The 21,913-nt window shown below is 42.6% G+C and overlaps 1 protein-coding gene across 4 annotated transcripts in view; it reads left to right on the forward strand.

Annotated features, from left to right (window-relative positions):
* Window positions 1-21,474, forward strand: part of NOL4 (nucleolar protein 4) — a 253,520-nt gene extending 232,046 nt beyond the window's left edge. For 3 of the 4 annotated variants that reach the window (XM_084620792.1, XM_084620791.1, XM_084620793.1), the window contains 2 exons: window positions 7,504-7,684; window positions 19,539-21,474. In XM_084620792.1, the coding sequence (XP_084476918.1) occupies window positions 7,504-7,684; window positions 19,539-19,732 (375 nt within the window). In that variant the 3' untranslated portion in view covers window positions 19,733-21,474. The remainder of the gene's footprint in view (window positions 1-7,503; window positions 7,685-19,538) is intronic. The other variant, XM_084620794.1, reaches the window with a different exon arrangement.
* Window positions 21,475-21,913: the final 439 nt, after the last annotated feature.

Here is a 21,913-nt window from a genome sequence, read left to right on the forward strand (position 1 = left end):
CCCTAGACTAGTGGGAGATTCATTGCAATGTAGGGGCAGGGGTCCCCTTCCTCCAACCAGCCCCAACAGTGACTGTAACCACAGATGTATCTCTGTTGGGCTGGAGGGGGCACCTAGGCTCTCTAGGGCAGGTGATCACCTCAATAGACCATCCTCCATGTCAACCTCCTGGAGCTCAGAGTGGTAAGAAATGCCTGTCATCAGTTCCTTACTCTCATCAGACACAGATCTATCAAAATCATGACAGACAATGTGGCCTGCATGTTTTATATCAATCGTCAAGGAAGGGCAAGAGCCCCTTCCCTCTGCGCCAAAGCAATCAAGTTGTGGAGTTGGTGCATAAGGCATCAGATAAGGATCTCAACAATGTATCTGCCCAGCATACAGAATGTCATGGCCGACTCATTCAGCAGGTGCTTCTCCCAAGAATACAACTGGGAGTTGGATTCTTGGGTTCTACCCAAAATCTTTCAGACTTGAGGGTTTCTAGAAGTAGACCTTTTTGCTACAATTGCAAACAAAAAATGTCACCTGTTTTGTTCAAGGGGAGCTTTAGGTCACAGTTCACAGGGGATGCCTTCCTCCTGCCTTGGATGGACAGAATGTTTTATGCCTTCCCTATGATGCCTCTCATCCTCAAGGTGATAAACAAGATCAAGCAGTGCAAGGCCAGAGTCTTTCTAATAGCCCTGGCGTGGTCATGGCAAGCGTTCCCTTACCTGGCTTTCTAGCCTCCAGTAGATATTCCAACACATACTATTAAATAATAGAAAAGTTTCTACCAGGACTACTTACCTCCAGAATCAGACCAGATTTGGCCACTAGTGCAAACTCCACAATGCTGCATCTGAATCTGCCCCACTTCCTCTCATTCTGGAGTACCTACTACAGCTTAAAAAGTCAAGACTGTCCCTCAATTCCATCAAAGTTCACCTGGCAACCATAACAGCCTTTCATACTACTGTTAAAGGTTTCTCTCTGTTTGTTCTCTCCTCCCCCCCCACACAACCGCAAGATTTCTGAAAAGCTCAGTCAATCTCATCCTACAGATAAGGGTTCCCACTGCTGCTTTGGACCTGAATTTTGTTCTCAAAAGCCTCACGAAGCCCAGGTTTGAACCAATGGTGACTTGCTTCCTGTTGAATTTATCAAGGAAAACCACTTTCCTAGCGGTGATTACCTCAACCGGCAGAGTTGGAGAGATTGGGGCTTTAATGTCAGATCCCCATTCACAACATTTCACAAAGATAAGGTGTCCCTATGGTTTTCTCCCTAAAGGTCCCCAGTTTTCTCCCTAAAGTGACTTTGAATTTCACCTGAATGAGACAATATACCTGCTGGTTTTCTTCTCAAAACTGCATACTTCCAACCAGGAGACCGTTATCCACACTCTAGATGTCAGAAGGGTGTTATCCGACTGTCTGGTTAGAACTAAACCATTTTGTAAATCCAATAGACTTTTCTTTTGATTGTAGACGGATCTAAGGATTCCGCCATTTCTACCCAGGAACTCTAAATGGATTTCCAAGTGAAAGCCACCAGGCTGTCGACATTCCACCCCCATCAGCATTTTGGCACACTTGACTAGAACACAATCTACATCTCTGGCTCTCCTTAAAAATGTTCCGTTCCAGAAATCTGCAGGGCCACTACATGGTCTTCATTACATACTCAGTGGTGGCAGATGACAGAACAAGGAGCAATGGTCTCAAGTTGCAGTGTGGGAGGTCTAGGTTGGATATTAGGAAAAACTATTTCACTAGGAGGGTGGTGAAGCACTGGAATGCGTTACCTGGGGAGGTGGTGGAACCTCCATCCTCAGAGGTTTTTAAGGTCAGGCTTGACAAAGCCCTGGCTGGGATGATCTAATTGGGATTGGTCCTGCTTTGAGCAGGAGGGTGGACTAGATTACCTCCTGAGGTCTCTTCCAACCCTGATTGTCGATGATTCTGTGATCTCCTATCGAGCATGCATGGGGTGCACCGACACCATGGAGAACTTATAGGGACAAACATCTTGAAGAATCACAGTTACTGCACAGCGTGAGTAACCTCTTCTTTGAAAGTTTTAAAGACTTACTTGATTTACCTGAGAGACTGCAAAGAATCCAAAGGTTCAGCTTCCAATGGAAATTTTGTACAAGTTTCAGTCAGGTGTAAACTTTGTGGTTGAGTTATTAACCCCCGAACACAGGGAATGGAAATTTTTGTGAGACACGCCTTTCATAAAGAGGCATGAAAGCATTATACGACACTGAAAACAGACCATACAAATGCCAGACTACAGTGATAGTCCCATACCTTTCTGAGTATGTAGTGATTATGTACTCAGATACAGATCCTCAGTTTGCATAAGTCATAATAGTTCCACTGAAGTCAGTGGAACTAATGCTAACTTATACTAGTTGAGCATCAGGGAGGGGGGGAGGAATAGCTCAGTGATTTGAACATTGGCCTGCTAAACCCAAGGTTATGAGTTCAATCCTTGAGGGGGCTATTTAGGGAACTGGGGCAAAAATTGGGGATTGGTCCTGTTTTGAGCAAGGTGTTGGACTAGATGACCTCCTGAGGTCCCTTCCAACCCTGATATTCTATGATTCTATGATCTGGCCTCAACTGTTCAAAAAAAATGTCATATTAAAGGAATATAAAAAATTAATACTTTAAATTTACCCTGGGCATAGGGTCCACACAAGGCCTATGCTTGAGTCCTATGTTGAACTTCACTCTATATGCATTGTATGCCTGTATTTATTCGATTCAGTTCTGTCAGGGGGCTAAATACATCTTTGTCTTGTTCAGTGGATAGTGATCCCAGAACAAACATTGTTAATGGGGCTTAATAAAGTGGGAACCAAAACTAAAGCCAAACAAAATCACATCTGTGCCCTTTTCAGAAATAAAATTTTTGTCACTGCTGATCACACTCAGTCAACAACTTTATTCAAATTAAAATAAAAGGAAAACTTTGCCCCCTATGATGTGCCACAGTATTATTCTGCTATCTGGGTTTCCAGATTTATTGTTCATAAAATTCAAACCCAGGAGAGTTAATCTGACGTGATAAACCTAATATAAAGCATAGCATTCTGTTAGGACAGCGTATACTATAGACAGCTCTGTTCACCATGCCTATTATTGACGTGGCTTGACATGTCCCATTGGAAGTCCCTGTTTTCAGTTGCTTATAAGTTTTCCAAACTTTAATCTTTTGAGCTGAATGTCTCTGTGCCTGATTTTTTAATTTCACCCAAAATTATTCTGCTGTTTTCAAGAATCAGGCTAAGGAAAAATATATTGTTTTACCCATGTTAAAAAATTCTGGTGACTTTTCCTTTGAAAAGCTCTAGCACTTCCATGCTACAAATTTGGCAGGGGTGGCCTATCTGTCAGGGATGAGCTTTTTGCTCCCCCTAGGAAAATCTACTCAAATTTTGCCATGTTGGAAACCTTGGGGTTTGGGGTACAGGAGTGGGCTCCAGGCTTGGGCAGGGGATTGGGGTCTAGGAGGGGATGAGGGCTCTGGCTGGGGGTGTGGGCTGTGGGGTGGGGCCAGGGGATGAGGGGTTTGAGGTCCAGGAGAGGTCTCCGGGCTGGGGTGGTGGGGATGAGGTGTTCAGAGTGTGGGAGGGGGCTCCGGGCTAGGGCAAAGGGCTAGGGTGTGGGAGGGGGTACAGGCTCTGGGCTGGGGGTGTGGGCTCGGGGGGGCAGAAATGAGGGTTTCAGGGTACAGGAGGGGGCTCTGGGCTGTGACAGAAGATTGTGGGGGTGAGGCCTCCAGCTGGGGGTGCAGGCTCTGGGATGGGGCCAGGGATGAAGGGTTTGGGGTGCAGGACGGGGCTCTGGGCTGGGGCTGAGGAGTTCGGAGTGTGGGAGTGGAGAGAGCTGGAGCAGGGGGTTGGGTGTGGGAGGAGGTTTGGGGTGCAGGCTCTGGGAGGTGCTTACCTCAGGCAGCTCCCGGGAAGTGGCGACATGTTCCTCTTGCTCGTAGGTGCAGAGATGGCCAGGGGCCTCTGTGCGCCGCACCTGTCTGCAGAGATGGCCAATGGGAGCTGCGGAGTTGGCGTTCGGGGCAGAGCCTGCACCGTGGGCAGGAGCAGCGCATGGAACCCCCTGAACCTAGGAGCCAGAGGGACATGCCGGCTGCTTCCGGGAGCCGCATGGAGCTGGCCGCTGCAGCCAACCGGACTTCTAGCGGCCCGGTCAGCTGTGCTGACCAGAGCCACCAGGGTCCCTTTTCGACTAGGTGTTCCAGTCGAAAACCGGAAGCCTGGCAACCCTACTTTATGTACTCACAAGTGATTGATGGAGATTATGTTTGACCCATATTGCTGTGCGTGTTTTTTTTTTTTTTTTTGAAAGCTAGTCTTCAGCTGGCTGTATAAAGTGCAGTTTTTGTGTAATGTACATTTTACAGAAACATGTACATTTTTCAAATAATGTACTACTCTTTAATGTATACTTAATCAGTTCTGTGGTTAGATAATATATGTATGCCTACTGTTTTAGGAAAAATTTCTCCATCATTACACACTTAGACTCATAAGTAGAATGTATTTATTGTGATAAATGCCATGGTAATGATCTTACCAAGCATGTGTGTAGGCTCCTATTTTCTAAAACAAATAAGTAACGTATTTCTCAGAATGAATTGTGCCAAAAAGGTATTTATGCTCTTCTCTGATGTAACCCGTGTGTTCCAACAGCTCCTGGACAATGTGCTCAGGTCCTAAGTACTTGCTTTACGAAATGGAAGGAGAAATATTTTTAGAAGGATGTGATCTCATTTATTTTCAGAATGATGATGATTTTAGTCAAATGCTAGGTGAACAGGTGTCTAGCCATAAGTGGATCAGACTTGATATTAAAGGTACATTTATAAATAGTTTAGAAAGGGTTCATAAATGGTTTATAGGTTCTATAAGCATGTTACAGACAGGAGTAGCATGTTGTAAGAATTGACTATCCATTTATTAAAATATCTATTTTAACCATTTATTAACCCTTTGTAATCTAGTTATAAATGTGTCCTTAATATAAAGTGTGACCCATGTCAGCATTTTAATATGCTCGTCATGATTTTTGGGCGCATCACGAAAAACACAACCACAGTTGGCAATAGTTGACACTCTTGTTGGCAGTCTCAGTGAAGAAGCTGAAGATGGAATGCATATAAAGTTTGGAGCACCCTCAAAAATTAAGGAAACAATGCCAATCTTTATACCAGCTGAGACTCTGGCCAGTAAATCTACGTCAGTCTTTATGCAGTACTTTGGCTTATGCTGTACTTGTTTTGTGAATAAAATAGTCTTCGGTTCTGTCAATCCACAATTTTTAAATACATTTTTAAACAATTAAAAGGAGCTGGTAGTGTCATGTAATTGTAGATTTCACTCATGCAAACAATGGCTCTAGAAGTGGCTTCAGTGCAGAATCTTAACTTAACTCAATTTTCTTGTTTCCCTTTACAGTATGTTCACCAGATCCCTAGTCAAAAAAAGAAAACTTCCTACTGTTTTCAAACCCATAAAAATGTTGGGTTTAGTCAAAGTGGACAGAAACACAAGCTTATTTTGGTATTGGTTTATATTTTTTAATTTTAATCTGTTCTGGAATTTTATTTTTTATTTTTTTTTTGTTAAATAATGGGCCAAAAAACCTTTTTGTCTTGTAGGAAAATTGTATACAGCTCTATCTAGTCCTCTCTTTTTAAAAATATACATGCCTGTTTAAAAGGAAAAGACCAGTGCAAGTGTCGGCAAATTAGGATTACAAAATTTCAATATGTGGCAATGCAAGTGGTACTCTGACCACTGTTCCTTTCAGTTGTGCTCCCAATACTGTTGGGAAACAGTGAGCAAGCACAGGTTCTTGGAAAGTAGCATCCTTTTCTTTTCAAACACATTACTAGAGTTTTACCATTCAATGTCTTTTTTCATAATACTGAATATTCCTCAGTGAATAATATAAACAATTCCGCAATGTGGGTTACAGGCATCATTCCATACAGGCCTGTGTTGCAAAACCTGAAGCAAAGACTGCCAGTTGTTCTGTTGTACCTACCAAGAAAGTATTGATCAACTAGCATAGAACATCAAATATCTCAGACTTATGGCACTGTAGTTTGTTTCATTTCCAAATTTTAAAAGCAAAGACACTTGAAGGAAAGAAAAATTCTGTTGTAGAACATGGTATAAATATCTAGGTAGACAGAGAGAGTATTTTTTATCCAAAGTGCAATTGCAAAGACAAAGTAGGAGGAAGCTAATGCTTTTTAAAACAAGAGGGAGCCCTGTAAAAGAGGATTGAGAGCCTGATCTAACTCCCTTTGAAGTCAACCTTTTCATCAACTTTGCTGGGAACTGTATCAGGCCCTGAGCGAGTATGTGAATGGAAATATCATCTAGTTTTGGAAAAAGTCCTCATATCAAATCAGAAAATAAGGCAGCAGCTTTGGGAATTTTAGGGAATGGATGATGAATTAAGCTTTCTTGCCAAGCTAAAACTTTACTGCATAGCTTATTGAATATTTTCTCACAGGAAAAAAAATCCATTCTGCTTTATAACAGACAGCATGACCTTTGAAGATAAAAAGTAAATTACATTAAACTTTTGGCAAAAATACATTGCAGATTTTATCCTTTATTTGGATTCTTATATGTTATTGAAGAGAACTTATTGTGGAATTCAGTACAGCCAAGTATCTTAATAATGCAAATATATGCCTCAGTACAAATTAATGTCCCCAGTGCCCATTTTGGTTATTAATGCAATTCATTATCTGACTTCTCAGTATTCTGCTGCAACATACTTTAAAAGCTTCTCTCAATAATACAGTTTTTTCTCTTGAATAATCTTGGTTGTGTCTAACTCTTCAAACTCATTTGCAAAATAAACAAACAAAAGCTTCCAGCTCAGAAAAGTTTGGTCTCCTATGTCGTAATGCCACATCATTCCACAGATATGGAAAGCATGATTTCCTTCTCTTTTTCCCCCTTGCTATTTCCTGGTATCTTTGATGCTGATCGATCCATTTAGAGAACATGCCAATGCATTTTATGTTGGTTTGTCGTAACAAGAAAAAACTGATTTTCTGCACCAAGAGGGTTGCTTTAAATGCCAGAGAGTAATCATTTGCTTTCAGTTCCTTCCATTTTGTTTTGATTTAGAGTTAAGTTTTTCAGGAGATTGAAAGCTCTTCTGGGCAGGGTCTGTGTCTTCCTCTGTGTTTGGACAGCACCCAGCATGTTGTGATTTGCTAGCAAAATGCAAATAAATAAATTGTAGTGGCGGTTGTAGGAAATCTATGTTCATGGTTATTCTCCTGATTTCTTTTCTGTTGATAAACTGTCAGTTGAAAACATGTACATGCTTGTTTCTTGTTTATTACACTGTTGTGCAAATAACACTTCCAGAGCTTTAAATAACAATAAAACAGCCCCTCTCATTCAAGGTGAACTTTAACAAATATTTGAAACCTTACAATGAAACATTGTTTTGGCAGGATGAAGCTGCTCCAGCTGACAAACAATATAAACAAGAGCCAGCCCAGGTCACTTATTCAACATCCGCTGTTTCCAGCACACAGGAGGTGTTGTACATCAATGGAAATGGGACCTACAGTTACCATAGTTACAGAGGGTTAGGAAGTGGGCTGCTAAATCTCAGCGATGCTTCTAGCAGTGGTGAGTTTCCTTACCAATGTTTCTGTATGTGTGTTTGTGGATGCATTTACCCCCCACAATACTGAAAACTAATCTAAAGGGTGCTGTATCTCTAGGCTCATATCAGTTACATGACTAGGGGCCCAGACTTGCTAACTCCTGGGCATACTGCTTAGTACTGTGTGTAGTCCCCTTGTGGCTTAAATGGGGCTATTCACAACAGGACAAGATCAAGCCCTAAGTCCGTAACAAAGCTGAGTACAAATATTGGGTCAGATCCTCCACTGATGTAAATAGGCACAGCTTCATGAGGATCTGATTTATTGTTATGTCTATAGTTTGAAGTAAAGCAATTAGAGGTTGAAAAATACTATATTCTACCTTTCAAAACGTGTTTAATCCAACTCCTTTTCTGAATTCCTCTTACCAACAAGAACAATACACCATAGTTCAGAAACCAACACATGTAGTTGACAATCTGGCTAACTATTGGCCTGAGTCCCATCTGCTGACTTTAGGAAATTAGAGAGATGAAGTGGGTAAGGTAATATCTTTTATTGGATCCACTTCTGTTGCTGAGAGAGACATGCTTTTGAACCATACAGAGCTCTTCCTCAGATCTTTAGGAAAGGTAATTGAGCAGGAAGTCCCAGATGACTGGAAAAAGGCTAATGTAGTGCCCATCTTTAAAAATGGGAAGAAGGAGGATCCTGGGAACTACAGGCCAGTCAGCCTCACCTCAGTCCCTGGAAAAATCATGGAGCAGGTCCTCAAGGAATCAATTCTGAAGCACTTAGATGAGAGGAAAATGATCAGGAACAGTCAGCATGGATTCACCAAGGGCAAGTCATGCCTGACTAATCTAATTGCCTTCTATGATGAGATAACTGGCTCTGTGGATGAGGGGAAAGCACTGGACATGTTGTTCCTTGACTTTAGCAAAGCTTTTGACACGGTCTCCCACAGTATTCTTGCCAGCAAGTTAAAGAAGTATGGGCTGGATGAATGGACTGTTAGGTGGATAGAAAGTTGGCTAGATTGTCGGGCTCAACGGGTAGTGATCAATGGCTCCATGTCTTGTTGACAGCCAGTATCAAGTGGAGTGCCCCAAGGGTCGGTCCTTAGGCCGGTTTTGTTCAATATCTTCATTAATGATCTGGAGGATGGTGTGGATTGCACCCTCAGCAAGTTTGCAGATGACATTAAACTGGGAGGAGAGGTAGATACACTGGAGGGTAGGGATAGGATACAGAGGGACCTAGACAAATTGGAGGATTGGGCCAAAAGAAATCTGATGAGGTTCGACAAGTGCAGAGTCCTGCACTTAGGACGGAAGAATGCCATGCACTGCTACAGACTAGGGACCAAAGGGCTCGGCAGCAGTTCTGGAGAAAAGGACCTAGGGGTTACAGTGGACGAGAAGCTGGATATGAGTCAACAGTGTACCCTTGTTGCCAAAAAGGCCAATGGCATTTTGGGATGTATAAGTAGGGGCATTGCCAGCAGATCGAGGGACGTGATCGTTCCCCTCTATTAGACATTGGTGAGGCCTCATCTGGAGTACTGTGTCCAGTTTTGGGCCCCACACTACAAGAAGGATGTGGAAAAATTGGAAAGCATCCAGCAGCGGAGGGCAACAAAAATGATTAGGGGACTGGAACACCTGACTTATGAGGAGAGGCTGAGGGAACTGGGATTGTTTAGTCTGTGGAAGAGAAGAATGAGGGGGGATTTGATAGCTGCTTTCAATTACCTGAAAAGGGGTTCCAAAGAGGATGAATCTAGACTGTTCTCAGTGGTAGCAGATGACAGAACAAGGAGTAATGGTCTCAAGTTGCAGTGGGGGAGGTTTAGGTTGGATATTAGGAAAAGCTTTTTCACGAGGAGGGTGCTGAAACACTGGAATGTGTTACCTAGGGAGGTGGTGGAATCTCTTTCCTTAGAAGTTTTTAAGGTCAGGCTTGACAAAGCTCTGGCTGGGATGATTATTTGGGGATTGGTCCTGCTTTGAGCAGGGGGTTGGACTAGATGACCTCCTGAGGTCCCTTCCAACCCTGATATTCTATGATTCTATGATAGGTTGTAGCAAGGCAGTTCTGGCGCTTTCTTGATTCCTTATTTTCCTTGATTGCAGTCAATCTGATTATAGGCATTTATTTGGGGTAAAAACTTCACTGACTGCATTAGTTGATGGTCTCTTCCTGGTAATGGAAGAAGATAGTGTGCCTGTGATGATTAGATCTGTCACCAACGTTTGATACAATTGACTATGAGAGTTTGTTGGCTTGTTTGTGGGCATTAATTGAGGTAGATGGGGCTGCTCTGGAGTAGTGCTGTTCTTTCTAAAAAAGCCCAAAGGGAAGTTGTGAGCAATAGTTCCTCTCCTCCAATTGCTCTTTTTTGCAGGGAGCTGCACTGCTCTCTTTTAGCGTGCGCATGAGTATATTGGGAAGGGTTAGTGTTTGCCCTCTCTGCAGAAGAATTTTTGCTTGTTGATTATTTCTTTTATTAAAGAAATCTTCATTTTGAGAAAGCATTTACTTCTGAATTCAATAATCCCCATCAGACATTTTTGCCTTGTTTACAGATGTTCTGACAGTGTAAAAACAAGCCCACACTTTAGTCAGGATGTGTATAGACACATACTGTCATCTGTATCTGCTACAAAATAAAGGCTTTTGCAAAAGCTGGATAAAAACTCATGGCTTGAATATCTATTTCTGGACATTTCCCTACAGTAATATAATTACTGTCTCCAATTAGCTCTCTTATCTAATAGTCAAATCGACATGTGTATTTTATATGACGTAGCTCATTTCATTATCGACATTTGTATTTTATATGACGTAATTCGTTTAATTTGGTTGCCTCCTGCCCTGTAAATTTCCTCCCTTCTCTGATCCCATCCGTCAAATCAAGGCATCCCCTGGCCCAATTACTCATGCCCCACTGCTCATTAGGGACCTGTCTATACCCTGCTGTGTGGTGCTTGCCTCCTCAGCCTGTGCTTCCACATGTCTAATGATAGAATCATAATTAGTTCCTTATACAAGTGTGTGTGGCGGGGGAGGGGGGTGGGGGGAGCCATGAAACTGCTCAGCATAAAAGGCAAGGATGGGCAAGGATGGGGCTGCAGCAGCTTGAACAAGAGGCACCTCGGTTTTAAATAGGGAATTGGGGAGGGCAGAACAGGAAAGAAATTAGGCAGAAAGTGACAAATTCTCTTTCCCCACTTCAAACCCACAGAGTAAATCAGTTCAACTTCTTTTACATGGAGTCTGCAATAAAGTGTATGGCTTCTCCCTCTCTTTGGAAGCTTTCTGGGTTGGCAGAGACCCTGAAGCCCCTGTATGAGTCAGGCTGTCACGAAGAAGCAGAGAGCGGTATAGAAAGCAAGAAGCCTCCAAGCAGATTGCCCTTGGCTGTTTTACGTCCCTAAAGTCCACATGGATGAAAGGGGAACTGCAATTTTAGGAGATTAAACCCTCCAGACTTTTAGGGGACACATTTCCCTACCATGCAACTGAATAGAAAAATTCTGCAGACTGACTGTACTCACTTGAAGTAGGTATAGATGTAATATACTCACATGTTAAAACCCATTTACACTGCCAGAACAGTATAAAGGGACCTTAGTGTAAGGGACAATCTGTATTTACTTCCCTACATGGCAACAACCCTAAAATGGGAGCATGAGGCCCTATCGTCATTGCAATAAACAATACTATTGTTATAGGTAGCACAGGTAGCAATGACCATAGTTAAGGTTTCCCCACACTTTTCATAAACACAAACCCTGTTTTCAGTTGTTCGCCAAACATAAACTGTCTGAGCAGAAATTTTCCATGTGAAGTGACCGCCTCAGGCTGAATTTTGTGGGGAAGTTTCAGCTAAAACAGTGCGCCCATTTCTGAGGAAAAGATCGGGGGGAAAGACATTGTTTTTCCCCGATTAAAAAAAATCTCAAGCTGTTTCAATGAGAAGCTCTAGCACCTCCATGCTTTGGAGCAGGGGCTTGAAGTTTGGCAAGCTGGGGAGTATCATCCTGGTGTCAGGAATGTGCCTCTTGCCATCCCCATGAAAATGAACCCAGATTTGGCCAGGTTCTGAGCTTCTGAAAAATTTCAGTTCATGCATGCTCGGGAGAGGTTGTTAGAGTTTGGCAGCTAAATTCTCCAAAAATTCTGTCTGCACTGAGCATGCTCCATCCTCCTCAGATTCTGACTTGCCAATTGGACTGGGCATGCGCCGTCCCCACAGTGTGACTGAGCATGCGCCCGACCAAGGCTATAGGGCAGGGGTGGGCAAACTTTTTGGCCTGAGGGCTGCATCGGGTTTCTGAAATTGTATGGAGGACAGGTTAGGGTAGGCTGTGTCTCCCCAAGCAGCCAGGCATGGCCCGGCCCCTGACTCCTATCCGACCCCCCCACTTCTCGCCCCCTGATGGCCCCCCCGGGACTCCTGCCCCATCCACCGCCCCCCCCGCTCTTGGTCCCCAGACCCCCGCCCCTAACTACCCCCCACCGCCCCATCCATCCCCCTCCTCTCCTTCCTGACTGCCTCCTGGGACTCCTGCCCCATCCAACCACCCCTTCTCCCTAACCGCCCCCTGCCCCTAACTGCCCACAACCCCATTCAACCCCCCCTCTCCTTCCTGACTGCCCCCCCCCCCCGGGGACTGCTGCGCTATCCACCCCGCTTGCTCCCTGTCCACCCCCCACCACCCCATCCAACCCCTCCTCTCCTTCCTGACTGCCCCCCGGACCCCTGCCCCCATTCAACCCCCATTCCCCACCCTCTGACTGCCCCAACCCCTATCCATGCCACAAACTCCCCCTGCCCTCTATCCAATGCCCCTTACTGCACTGCCTGGAGCACGAGTGGCTGGCAGCACCACTGCTCCAGGACAGGCAGCCACGCCGCGCAGCACAGAGCACTGGGTCGGGCTGGGCTCTGCAGCCCCACCGCCCAGAGCGTTGCGCCGCACAGCGGCATGGCTGTGGGGGAGTGGGGACAACCTCCTGGGCCAGGAGCTCAGGGGCCGGGCAGGATGGTCCCATGAGCCATAGTTTGCCCACCTCTGCTGTAGGGGCTGAGCAGGACTTTCCATGTATTTGCTTCTCCTGGCTGGTGGGATCTGTTGTGTTGCCAGGCACAGGAACTGAAAGCAGGAAGACAGTCTTTCCTGTGCTTTCAAATGCTCCCCCTGTTGGCATCCAGACAGTGAGGAGGGAAAGGAGGAAGTAGCCTGACTTAGATGTGTGAGATAAGGATTGGGAGGTGTGGAGGGAAAGGGAAGAAATGCAGGGTTGTGGGACAGGGGCAAGAGCTTGGACAAGTATTATTAGCCCCATTTTACAAAAGAGAAAAATAAGGTTCAGAGAAGTTAAGTGACTTGGCGAGGTCTATAGCAGAGCTGGGAGTCTCCTGACTTCCTATATTATCGACAGACTTCCATCTTATGATCATCCTTCCTTCCTCTTACTGAGAGCAATGGAAACAGTTTTTCAATGTGCTTATTCTTTTCTACTTTGTGTGGACCCCAGCATCCTTATGTATGGTGATTCAGGCTGGCATGCTCAAAATTAAGCTGACCCCCATGTTTGGAATCGGGAAAAAATTTCTCTGACAGGGTATATCGGAAGGTACATTATTTTGCACCTTTATCGGCATAGTAGAGCAGGGGTCATCTGTTAGGATGAGGTAGGTGTATTCCACATGATGATTTCCTGTGATGGTAGGGGCAGACACTGGTGGACCTCAGTCATCATCTCCATCTCCAAGCAAGTGTCTTGTGGTTGTCACTTGAAGATGCTTGATGGTGAATTGTTACAGACATCTTTCTGTTCTAACTTTTTTTGTCAAGCTACAAAGCTGTGTTTCCTTTAACTGAATTAGCTGAATGTTCTGTTTCCCATGCAGCTGAGGGCGTGGAAAGGAAGAGAAATGGAGAAAAAAGACTTAGTCCAATTCATTAGTGTCTGTTACCCTGGCCTAAGAAATGTCCCAGCACTGAGAATTATTGCTTCTCACATATCTGCCCTCTTTTGGGAGAGAGGAAGAGGAGAAATATGGTAGATGCAAAATAAAATAATCATACTTCTAATCAGAATAAATAATGCTCACTTGGAAAAAAATAACATAAATAGAAAACAACTATCAAAGTCTAATTTTAGTGGACCGCGATATGAAACGATCTGAATGCATGTTAAGCAGTTGCAGTGGCACTCGAAGAAAAATATCTGAATAAAAATTACACAGTAAAAAGACTCTGCATAATAGATTTCAAGGTATGGGCAGTGGCCCTACATCTGGGGAACGTGTCTTTTGCATCGTGATAGATGAAAAAAGTTGGTTAATTGTCCTGGGGTAAAGTAATTTGACATCTTAACACGTGCTTAATCAAATGTCAGTCTTTTTGAATGAGATATTGCTCTTATAATTATTGCCTACAATAATAACGACCAATTTGAGAGTCTACGTTAAATATATTAGAGCGTTATTTTCTTTCAGCAGCCTATTAACTATCAAAATGATCGTTACCCACTGGTAGCGTGCAATTCTGAAGAGATTATTGCTTAGACAACTCACATATGGTGTTGCCACGCATGAACCATCAGTGTTTATATCACCATTGGTCATATCATACATCTGACCCTGGAATTTTAAATAATTAACCTTGTCTGTGAGTAGTATATGAAGCAATAATTAGTTCACTTTTAGATCTTGCAGTTTACAGTAAAGTCATTTGTCCAGCAGTGTATTTAATATCAGATTTATTCAGCAGCTAATCTGATAAATGATTGTTTAGTACATGAAGAGAGGATTCCTAGGGTTTTATATTTTGAATTATTTAGTTAAACTAGAACCATTAAGCTTTGCAAAAGAAATGAGGTGAATGTAATTGGAGTGACTCCCTAAATTTAAAGTTAAAATGTAAATCCATCAGTCTCACTGTGGCCCTCAGAAAGATCTCTCTGAGCACCTTGTCTAATTCACTGCTTAAGAAGCTGTGCTATGGTGAAAATGATAGGTAACAGTCTTGATTTATAAAAGTGTGTACTAAGCAATAAAAATAAATAAAAAATACAGACCCCATCTTCAGGTGTCCAGTACATGCTTAATCTTTGTTTGCACACTGCCACAGACCAAAGTGACTGTGCAAACTGATCATCCTTGCATATCAAGACTGGAATACTCTGTGACAGGCCAGGGTATTCCAAAAGGTGCAGGCCTGGTATACTCCAGGGGAAATTTAAATGGAAAGGTTCATTGCAAAAAATGCAGTTTATTGTTCCCTTTAATGAAAGGGAGTGCATTTCCTGCTGCTGGGCACAGTGCCAGGTTAATAGGGAACATAGGTTTATTAAGAAATGAATTCCCACATAAGGAAAGGGGAAAATAGTATAAGAAACTCTCTTTAAGCTGCCCAGTTTTCCCCAGATGTAATCATTTGTACTGGTGGCTTCAGGAGATAAAGGTCCATGAAAGCAGTCCATTAACTAGTTATTTAAAAGACCTACTCATGTGTGCACGTAGAACTAAACAATGGATTTGCTAAGCAGGGGACTACAACTCCCATCAGTCCACTCGACACTGGCCAGTCAAGGGGAAAGGCCCTGAATCAGGAAGTGGCCAGGCTCTTTTGCATTGCAACCCAGGAGCTGCAGAGAAGCTGGGTGCAGAGAGCAATCCCCAGGAATGGTTGCAGAGCTGTGATTCTTTCATTGTTTAGCCACAGTGAAGTAACACTGGGCCCGAGAAAGTAAGTGTGACAATGACACTGTAGCCTGCTGGTTCGAGCCCTCACTGGGGAAGTGGGAGATCCAGTCTCCCTGCGCCAATGCATTTTTAATGTATTTATCCGCCGTGGAACAGCTTCAACGGGACAAATTGAGGAAGCCTCAGATGAGCCTATTTTATAGCCCAGTAGTTATAGGTACTGCTCAGTACTGGAGTACACCCAGGATTAGAGTCACAAAAGGACTCAGATGCCAATTGTCACTTTAGGCGCCTAAATATATACATTATGGATTATATTTATATAATCAGCCACCTGCTTATATAAATCTGTATAGATTCATTCTTATGACTGAAGCTTCAGGTTTCTCTCTGAGTATTTGATACCTGCATATGGATGGGCAGAAAAATACAGACAGTGAAGAGTGTGTGATACATTTATGCCTTATTTCACGAAGAAACCAGTACAACTGATGAAGCTACAAATGAGTTATGACATTCTTAACATGTACTACTAAGTGGGGGTCATACCCACTTCATTTCTTTTCAGACTGGGGCAGTGGTGAAGTGGATAGGGATTCAGCACAAATGGAAGTATCACTGCACTATATTTATTATCCAGGGAGCACTAGTGACAGCTATAGATGAGGCTGTGTACACTCTCATTTTAGCCCTTTTCTTTTCAGTCATTCAGAATGTTCTGAAACTTGAATCTTTCAGGATGAAACTCCCTAGGTTTGGTCTCTGGCCCAGGATAAATTCTTATAGGTAAGTTGTACCTGGGCCTTACCCAGGTGTGCTCTGGAGACACGGTGCAAGAGCGCCATTTCAAAACCCAGGTAAGGATTGGACACAGCTGCAGTTTCTGCATTCAAGGGAACGCACGGACTGTTCCCTCACTCCTCGCTGTTCTGCAGCATGGGTGGGAGAGGAGAGCATGCTGCATCCCACAAAAGGGTAGCAGCCGGCACTTTTCTTGTATCTCCTAGAGCTCCTGTGGGCCAGTGTGGCTCTGTATTGCCCGCAGTGCTCGGCTGTGCTGAAAGGTACAGTTGATCCCTTTGGAAACTTAGAAAAAGGATGGTTCAGCTGCATCTGAGTACAAGGAGAGTGAAAGAAAAATACTTTCCCCTTATTAAAAGAAATCCTTGCAACTTATTTTCAAAATGGTTTGGGACAGAAAGCTGTAATCTGGCACAGAAATAACTCCTTCATTGTCCTGGTAGAAATCTGTAGGGCTTTGTCTGAGCTGAGAAGAATCACACTTTGCCCCAGAGCAGTGCGATGGGTTCAGTATTTAATGACTTTTTACAAGCTTTCCCCTCAGTCCACACACAAGGCGTCTGCTCAGGCTGTCTGGCTTGCCTGACACTCCAATCTCATCTTCCCCCATGTTGAATTCCTCCACTAGCTCCCCCATGTTTTGTTGCATCAAGTTCAGGTTTCTTTTTCTGACTTCTATGGGCCACTCACAAATCTGCCCATCCTTATTTGCCCTTCTCATCTGTCACATTGCCTTATGCCTTGTCTGCCACCAGTGACAGCCTTGTTTGCTCATATCGGTTTCTCACACACATGGCTCTGTGCCTTCTTCCACGCTGCCCCTTAAACATAGACAATGCTCCCTGCACTGATCTGTAAGGCTACTACTCTCTCCTACAGCACTGCCACCTCTGCCATGACACGCTGAGGACAGATGGGACTGGCTGGCACTTAAACTGAGCTATAGTCATCCAAAAAGAACCAACATATATTTGACTATATCTTTCTCCTCTTATGCTTCATATGTCACTTTCCTTCTTAGATTGTAAACTTTTCAGGGTAGAGCCAAGTCTTGGTATGTGATTGTGCAGGAGCATAGCACAATGGAACTTCATCCTGATTGGGTGCATAAAGTTTTCCATGACTTAAAAACATTATGAGTCTGGTGCCTATAGTTCTCAGTGGCACAGAATATGTACTCAGTGAGACAAGGGCTCAGCTCTGCCTTTTAAGAAGAGATGATTCAAACATCTAGGAAGGGGTGATTCACTTCACTTAAGATGGGAAAATTTAAAATAAAAGCAACAGAAAAGAGGGGAGGGTTTCTGGTTTCTTTTGGGCATTAAAACTGTTCTAGATTTCACCTTTGTTTTTCAAACTGTTTCCGGGAGGTAACCTGGGTCACCAATTCCTGCTCAATCTCCTCTCTACATGTGGGATTCAAAGCCTTCAGCTCATCCAGCTGCTTCCCTTAGCATCTCCTCTTCTCTTACCAGGTGGGGTAACTGTCCCATATGTGTCCAAGATCATCAAAAGGGCTTCAGGAAGAGCTGTAATCCCAGCTGACCGAGGTGCCGCAAACAGACAATTGGGTATAGATGTGGGTGTAGAGTGAGCTCCCACAGCTTCAGTGATCCTCTGTACCAGTATTCAGTTTGTTAGACTCAGGTGAATTCTGATTGAGTTTTGATGATCTGTTGCATGTGCAGTGTGTGGATTTTGGTTGCAGTTGGCATAGAATTTTCCTTCCAGATTCCATTAGGATTTTAGAAAAAATGAACTCTGTGGAGTTCAAATCTCCCTGTGGGGTTAATCAGCACATTTAAAGATACTGGGCTAGATCCTTGGCTTCTGTTGGTTTGATGGAACCACACCAATTTATGCCAATTGTGCATCAGGCCTACTTCTAGCTTTCCTTTGAGAGAGATGTCTCTCTGCATGTGCTGAAATACTACAAGGAAAAGCCCATTAATGTAAGGAGAACATTACAAAAGTTTGTACTTACCAATGAAATAAATTTAGTATTCTATTCAACTATTTAAAAATCTGGATTGCTGAGGAGCAAAACCATTCATTCTTATTTCAGAAAAAGATTTCTTCTTGCCCTGCCATATATTTTCTGTGTGTTTTTGGCTATGACATGAATGAGAGTCCAGGGAAGTTCATAAAAATTAAAGTAGGTTCATGTGGAGCATGGTGCCCTCAATATTTCAATGGCCAATTTTTCAGTACTGGCACAATAAATATAAGTCTTTAATGGCTTCTTACAACCATTCAGCTAAGCTGACATGATTTGTGTACTCTTGTTCAGTATGCTGTGTTGAGATTTTACTTCCTTAGAGTTTTCCTTTTGAGCTTCATCGTGATATAGTCATTGCCCTATAGTGTATGATGACAATTAGGTAGATTCACTAGCCTACTTCTCTCCTTCATCCTATGTGTATCGGGGTAACGATTAAAACAAGGCAGTCATACCAATTTAAAACTGGTGAATGTGAATGGAGGGCTAGGCTGTCTTTGTATTTCACCTGTTCGTGATACCTATTCCAGATCTCAATGTGAGAATGTTTAACAGTGCAGGTTCTGTGTGACCAGTCTCTTTGTGTGCCTGACTCTGCCTGCACTCCCCTGAAGTCAATGGGAGGTTTGCCATTGACTTCAGTGACTGCAGCAATATGGCATTATCAGCATTATCTACCGTTAGCTTTATCTCAGGGTTGTCAAAAAGGAAATAGAATTAAGTAACATTAAGGGCCATTTCTTCAACTGATGTAAATCGGTATAGCTCTTAGCCTTAGTGCTTTCTGTTAATGTCTATTTATCTACCACTCCTATCACCAGGGCCTTACAAATATATTATTGTTTTAATCAAGCTTCTCTCTCTCCCTTCCTTCCATTCCTCCACTGAGTAGGGAGTTGTTTCCCCCACCACACCCCCCTGACCCTTTAAACTGTAATTCTGTTGAAGTTACTGCGGGATGGCTGGAAATAAGTTGGTTTTGCATTTTGTTCTGGAGCTTTGTGTTTATCCCAATCTCTTCAGGAAGCAAGTCCTATGTGTAGGCCAGTTGCTGAGCAAGCTCTGCCCCCTGCACATACAAGGTTTCCTCTTGAGATTGACATTTCCACCACCAGTGACCCCGTACCCTGGACTATGTTAGCAGAAGCCAAAGAGTGAATGAAACCTGTTACATATAAAAATGAACTGCAGCATGCCCTCACCAGGAATAGCTACTGCTTTTCACCATTCACTGATAAACTGCTGTGAGCAGTTTGTTGTTGCTCTTGAATTGTGTCTACAAATCTTTTGTAGTGAAACTTTTTTCTGTCAGGAAAACCAAATGCTTCCATTTTTTCCATTTGTTATTTCCAGGTCCAACAGATCTCAGTATGAAGAGGCAGTTAGCAACCAGCTCCGGATCCTCCAGTAGTACAAGCTCTAGACCTCAGCTGAGTCCAACTGAAATAAATGCAGTGCGGCAGCTTGTTGCAGGGTATCGAGAATCAGCAGCATTTTTATTGCGTTCTGCAGATGAACTGGAAAACCTTATTTTGCAGCAGAACTGAGTCACATGAGCTTTGTGCTGGCCTAGTCTTATCTCGGAGTTTCCACTAATGACATTTTGAGTTCCCAGAGCAGACGCTTCAGTTACTGCAGTCTTTTTAGGAGAGTTAATTACCATAATGCCACACTGTTCTTGATCCATAAAGTGATGTGTTAAGGTGCTTCAAGTGAACTTTGACCTCCGATAGTTCTGAGGTACTTTAATGTGTCCGGCCTATTGCTTTTTGTTTTAGTGTGTCAGCATAAATATAAAAAAAGTGGCTAGAGATTGTTAACTCGTTCTAACAAGTGGAGGAAAGAGACGATGCTGTGGTGGTAAAAATTGGTTCAAGATCCAAGTGCAATATTAGTGGAATGTGCTACTGACTCATTGGACTTAAAGCTGCAGTATATGGCAAAACGTTGCCAAAAGTCCTGTTGCCACAGGACACAATTGCAATGGAAAGGATCTTGTATTTTCAGAAATGTAATTTTTATAAAAACAAAACAGAAAAAACCTTTTGTTTTCATTCAAAATTTTTCATTTTTACTTTGGTAAACTTTTTCACTGGTCCTAAAAACGTTTTGAGGAGATATTGTAAGTCCCCCTCTTCCTCTCCAGAACCCCCTGACCCTGCCCTTCTCCCCAACTTCATATTCTTTCTACAACAAGTAACTCTCAATGCTGGATAACCCTTCCGTTGTGTACTGTAAATTGTCATCTCTGGAAGAACTTCGAAAGGAAGCATGCATTTCCTTACATTCATGCCATTCTCACCTCAATCCTGTAATATATTGCAGCATTATTATCAGTTAATAGAGATGAGGGGTTTTTTAAAAGACATATCATTTAAAAAAAATTGGTTTCTTACAGCTAGCTCATTTAACTCCGTGATCGCTGCTGCTGTCTTGAACAAGTCCCTTGAGTAGCGATTGGATGTAGATGATTGAATGTTAAGAGGTTGCAAGTGACAATCTGAAAATTTGCACTCCTGTGTTTATTTATTTATTTATTTATTCCTTTAAACAAAATACTTACAGAAAAAAGGCCATTGACATTTCTGGAGTGATTTGTGTAATGCCCACACCTAGCTGAAAACTCTACAAAAACTATAAATGGATGCAGCTGCAACTTTAATTAAACTCTTCTCTCCTCTCCCCAATTTTTCCCATCCCCTATTTCTTCTTTTATAAGGTTGAATACACATTAATGGTGTTTTTTTGTGCACTAAGGCAAGCTTATTTTTGAATATATAGAGACAAGTACTTTTGTTCATGCTTACTGTACTATTTGTTCTGTTTAGCTTTTGTTGAATAACAAGTTCCTTGTGCATTCCTGAATTTGCCTTATTTCATGTACAAATTTTTATGTAATTCAGTTTTTGACAATGAGTTGAAGGCATCAGTGATATTTTATATCTACTTGTTACATATAGTTTTCCAAGTAATGACTGTGATTGTGACCCAGTAATGTGCACTTTTTCTTGTAATGTGGACATTGCTATGCTTTTTTCCCCTCTAGTGTTTCTAGAATTACTATTGCTTACAGTTATGTAAAGAAAACAAAAAAGAAAAAAAGAACTTTTGTGATACTGTTGGTGAATATTAATGTGAAAAAGGCTATGAAATATGAGTATTTTGGAGGTACATAGATACACAAACATCTATCTAAGTTGTGAACTAATGTTCACAAGTTTAAATGAAAATTCAAAAACTGAGGGCTGGAATGATTTCCTCTGTTTTGTTTGGGTAAATAAACAGATTTCTGTGTTTAACGATTGTGAAACATTATAACGTTTAAACAAACATAGTGTCTAATCAGTTATCAGCATTGTCCTTTTTAAACAGGAAAAGGGAACTTCCATGCCAGCTGTTGGAGTTGCCACAACTCAGTTCTCAAAAACATTGAGTAAATCCATTTGGATGATTCAAGCTAGAGGTTTGTTCTAATGAAGAATTTCTTCAATAAGAGCAGAAGCAGGCGGTGCGTAAATCATGAGGTCCAAGTCACTAATGCTTCACAATTTAAACCTGGCTTGAGGCAACAAAATCTAACTGGTAAAATTTATTCTTCAAAAAATCTATCAAGTGTCCTTTAAAAGCACTTGCCATTGACTCTGTGAATATTGTAGCAAGTTCTTGTTAATTGCTGCCCATTATTTAATAGATGTATTTTCTCCTACTGTAATTAACACCGTGGTCTC

The sequence above is a fragment of the Lepidochelys olivacea genome (assembly GCF_965140295.1).
Source record: "Lepidochelys olivacea isolate rLepOli2 genome assembly, chromosome: 2".
NCBI lineage: Eukaryota > Metazoa > Chordata > Testudines > Cheloniidae > Lepidochelys > Lepidochelys olivacea.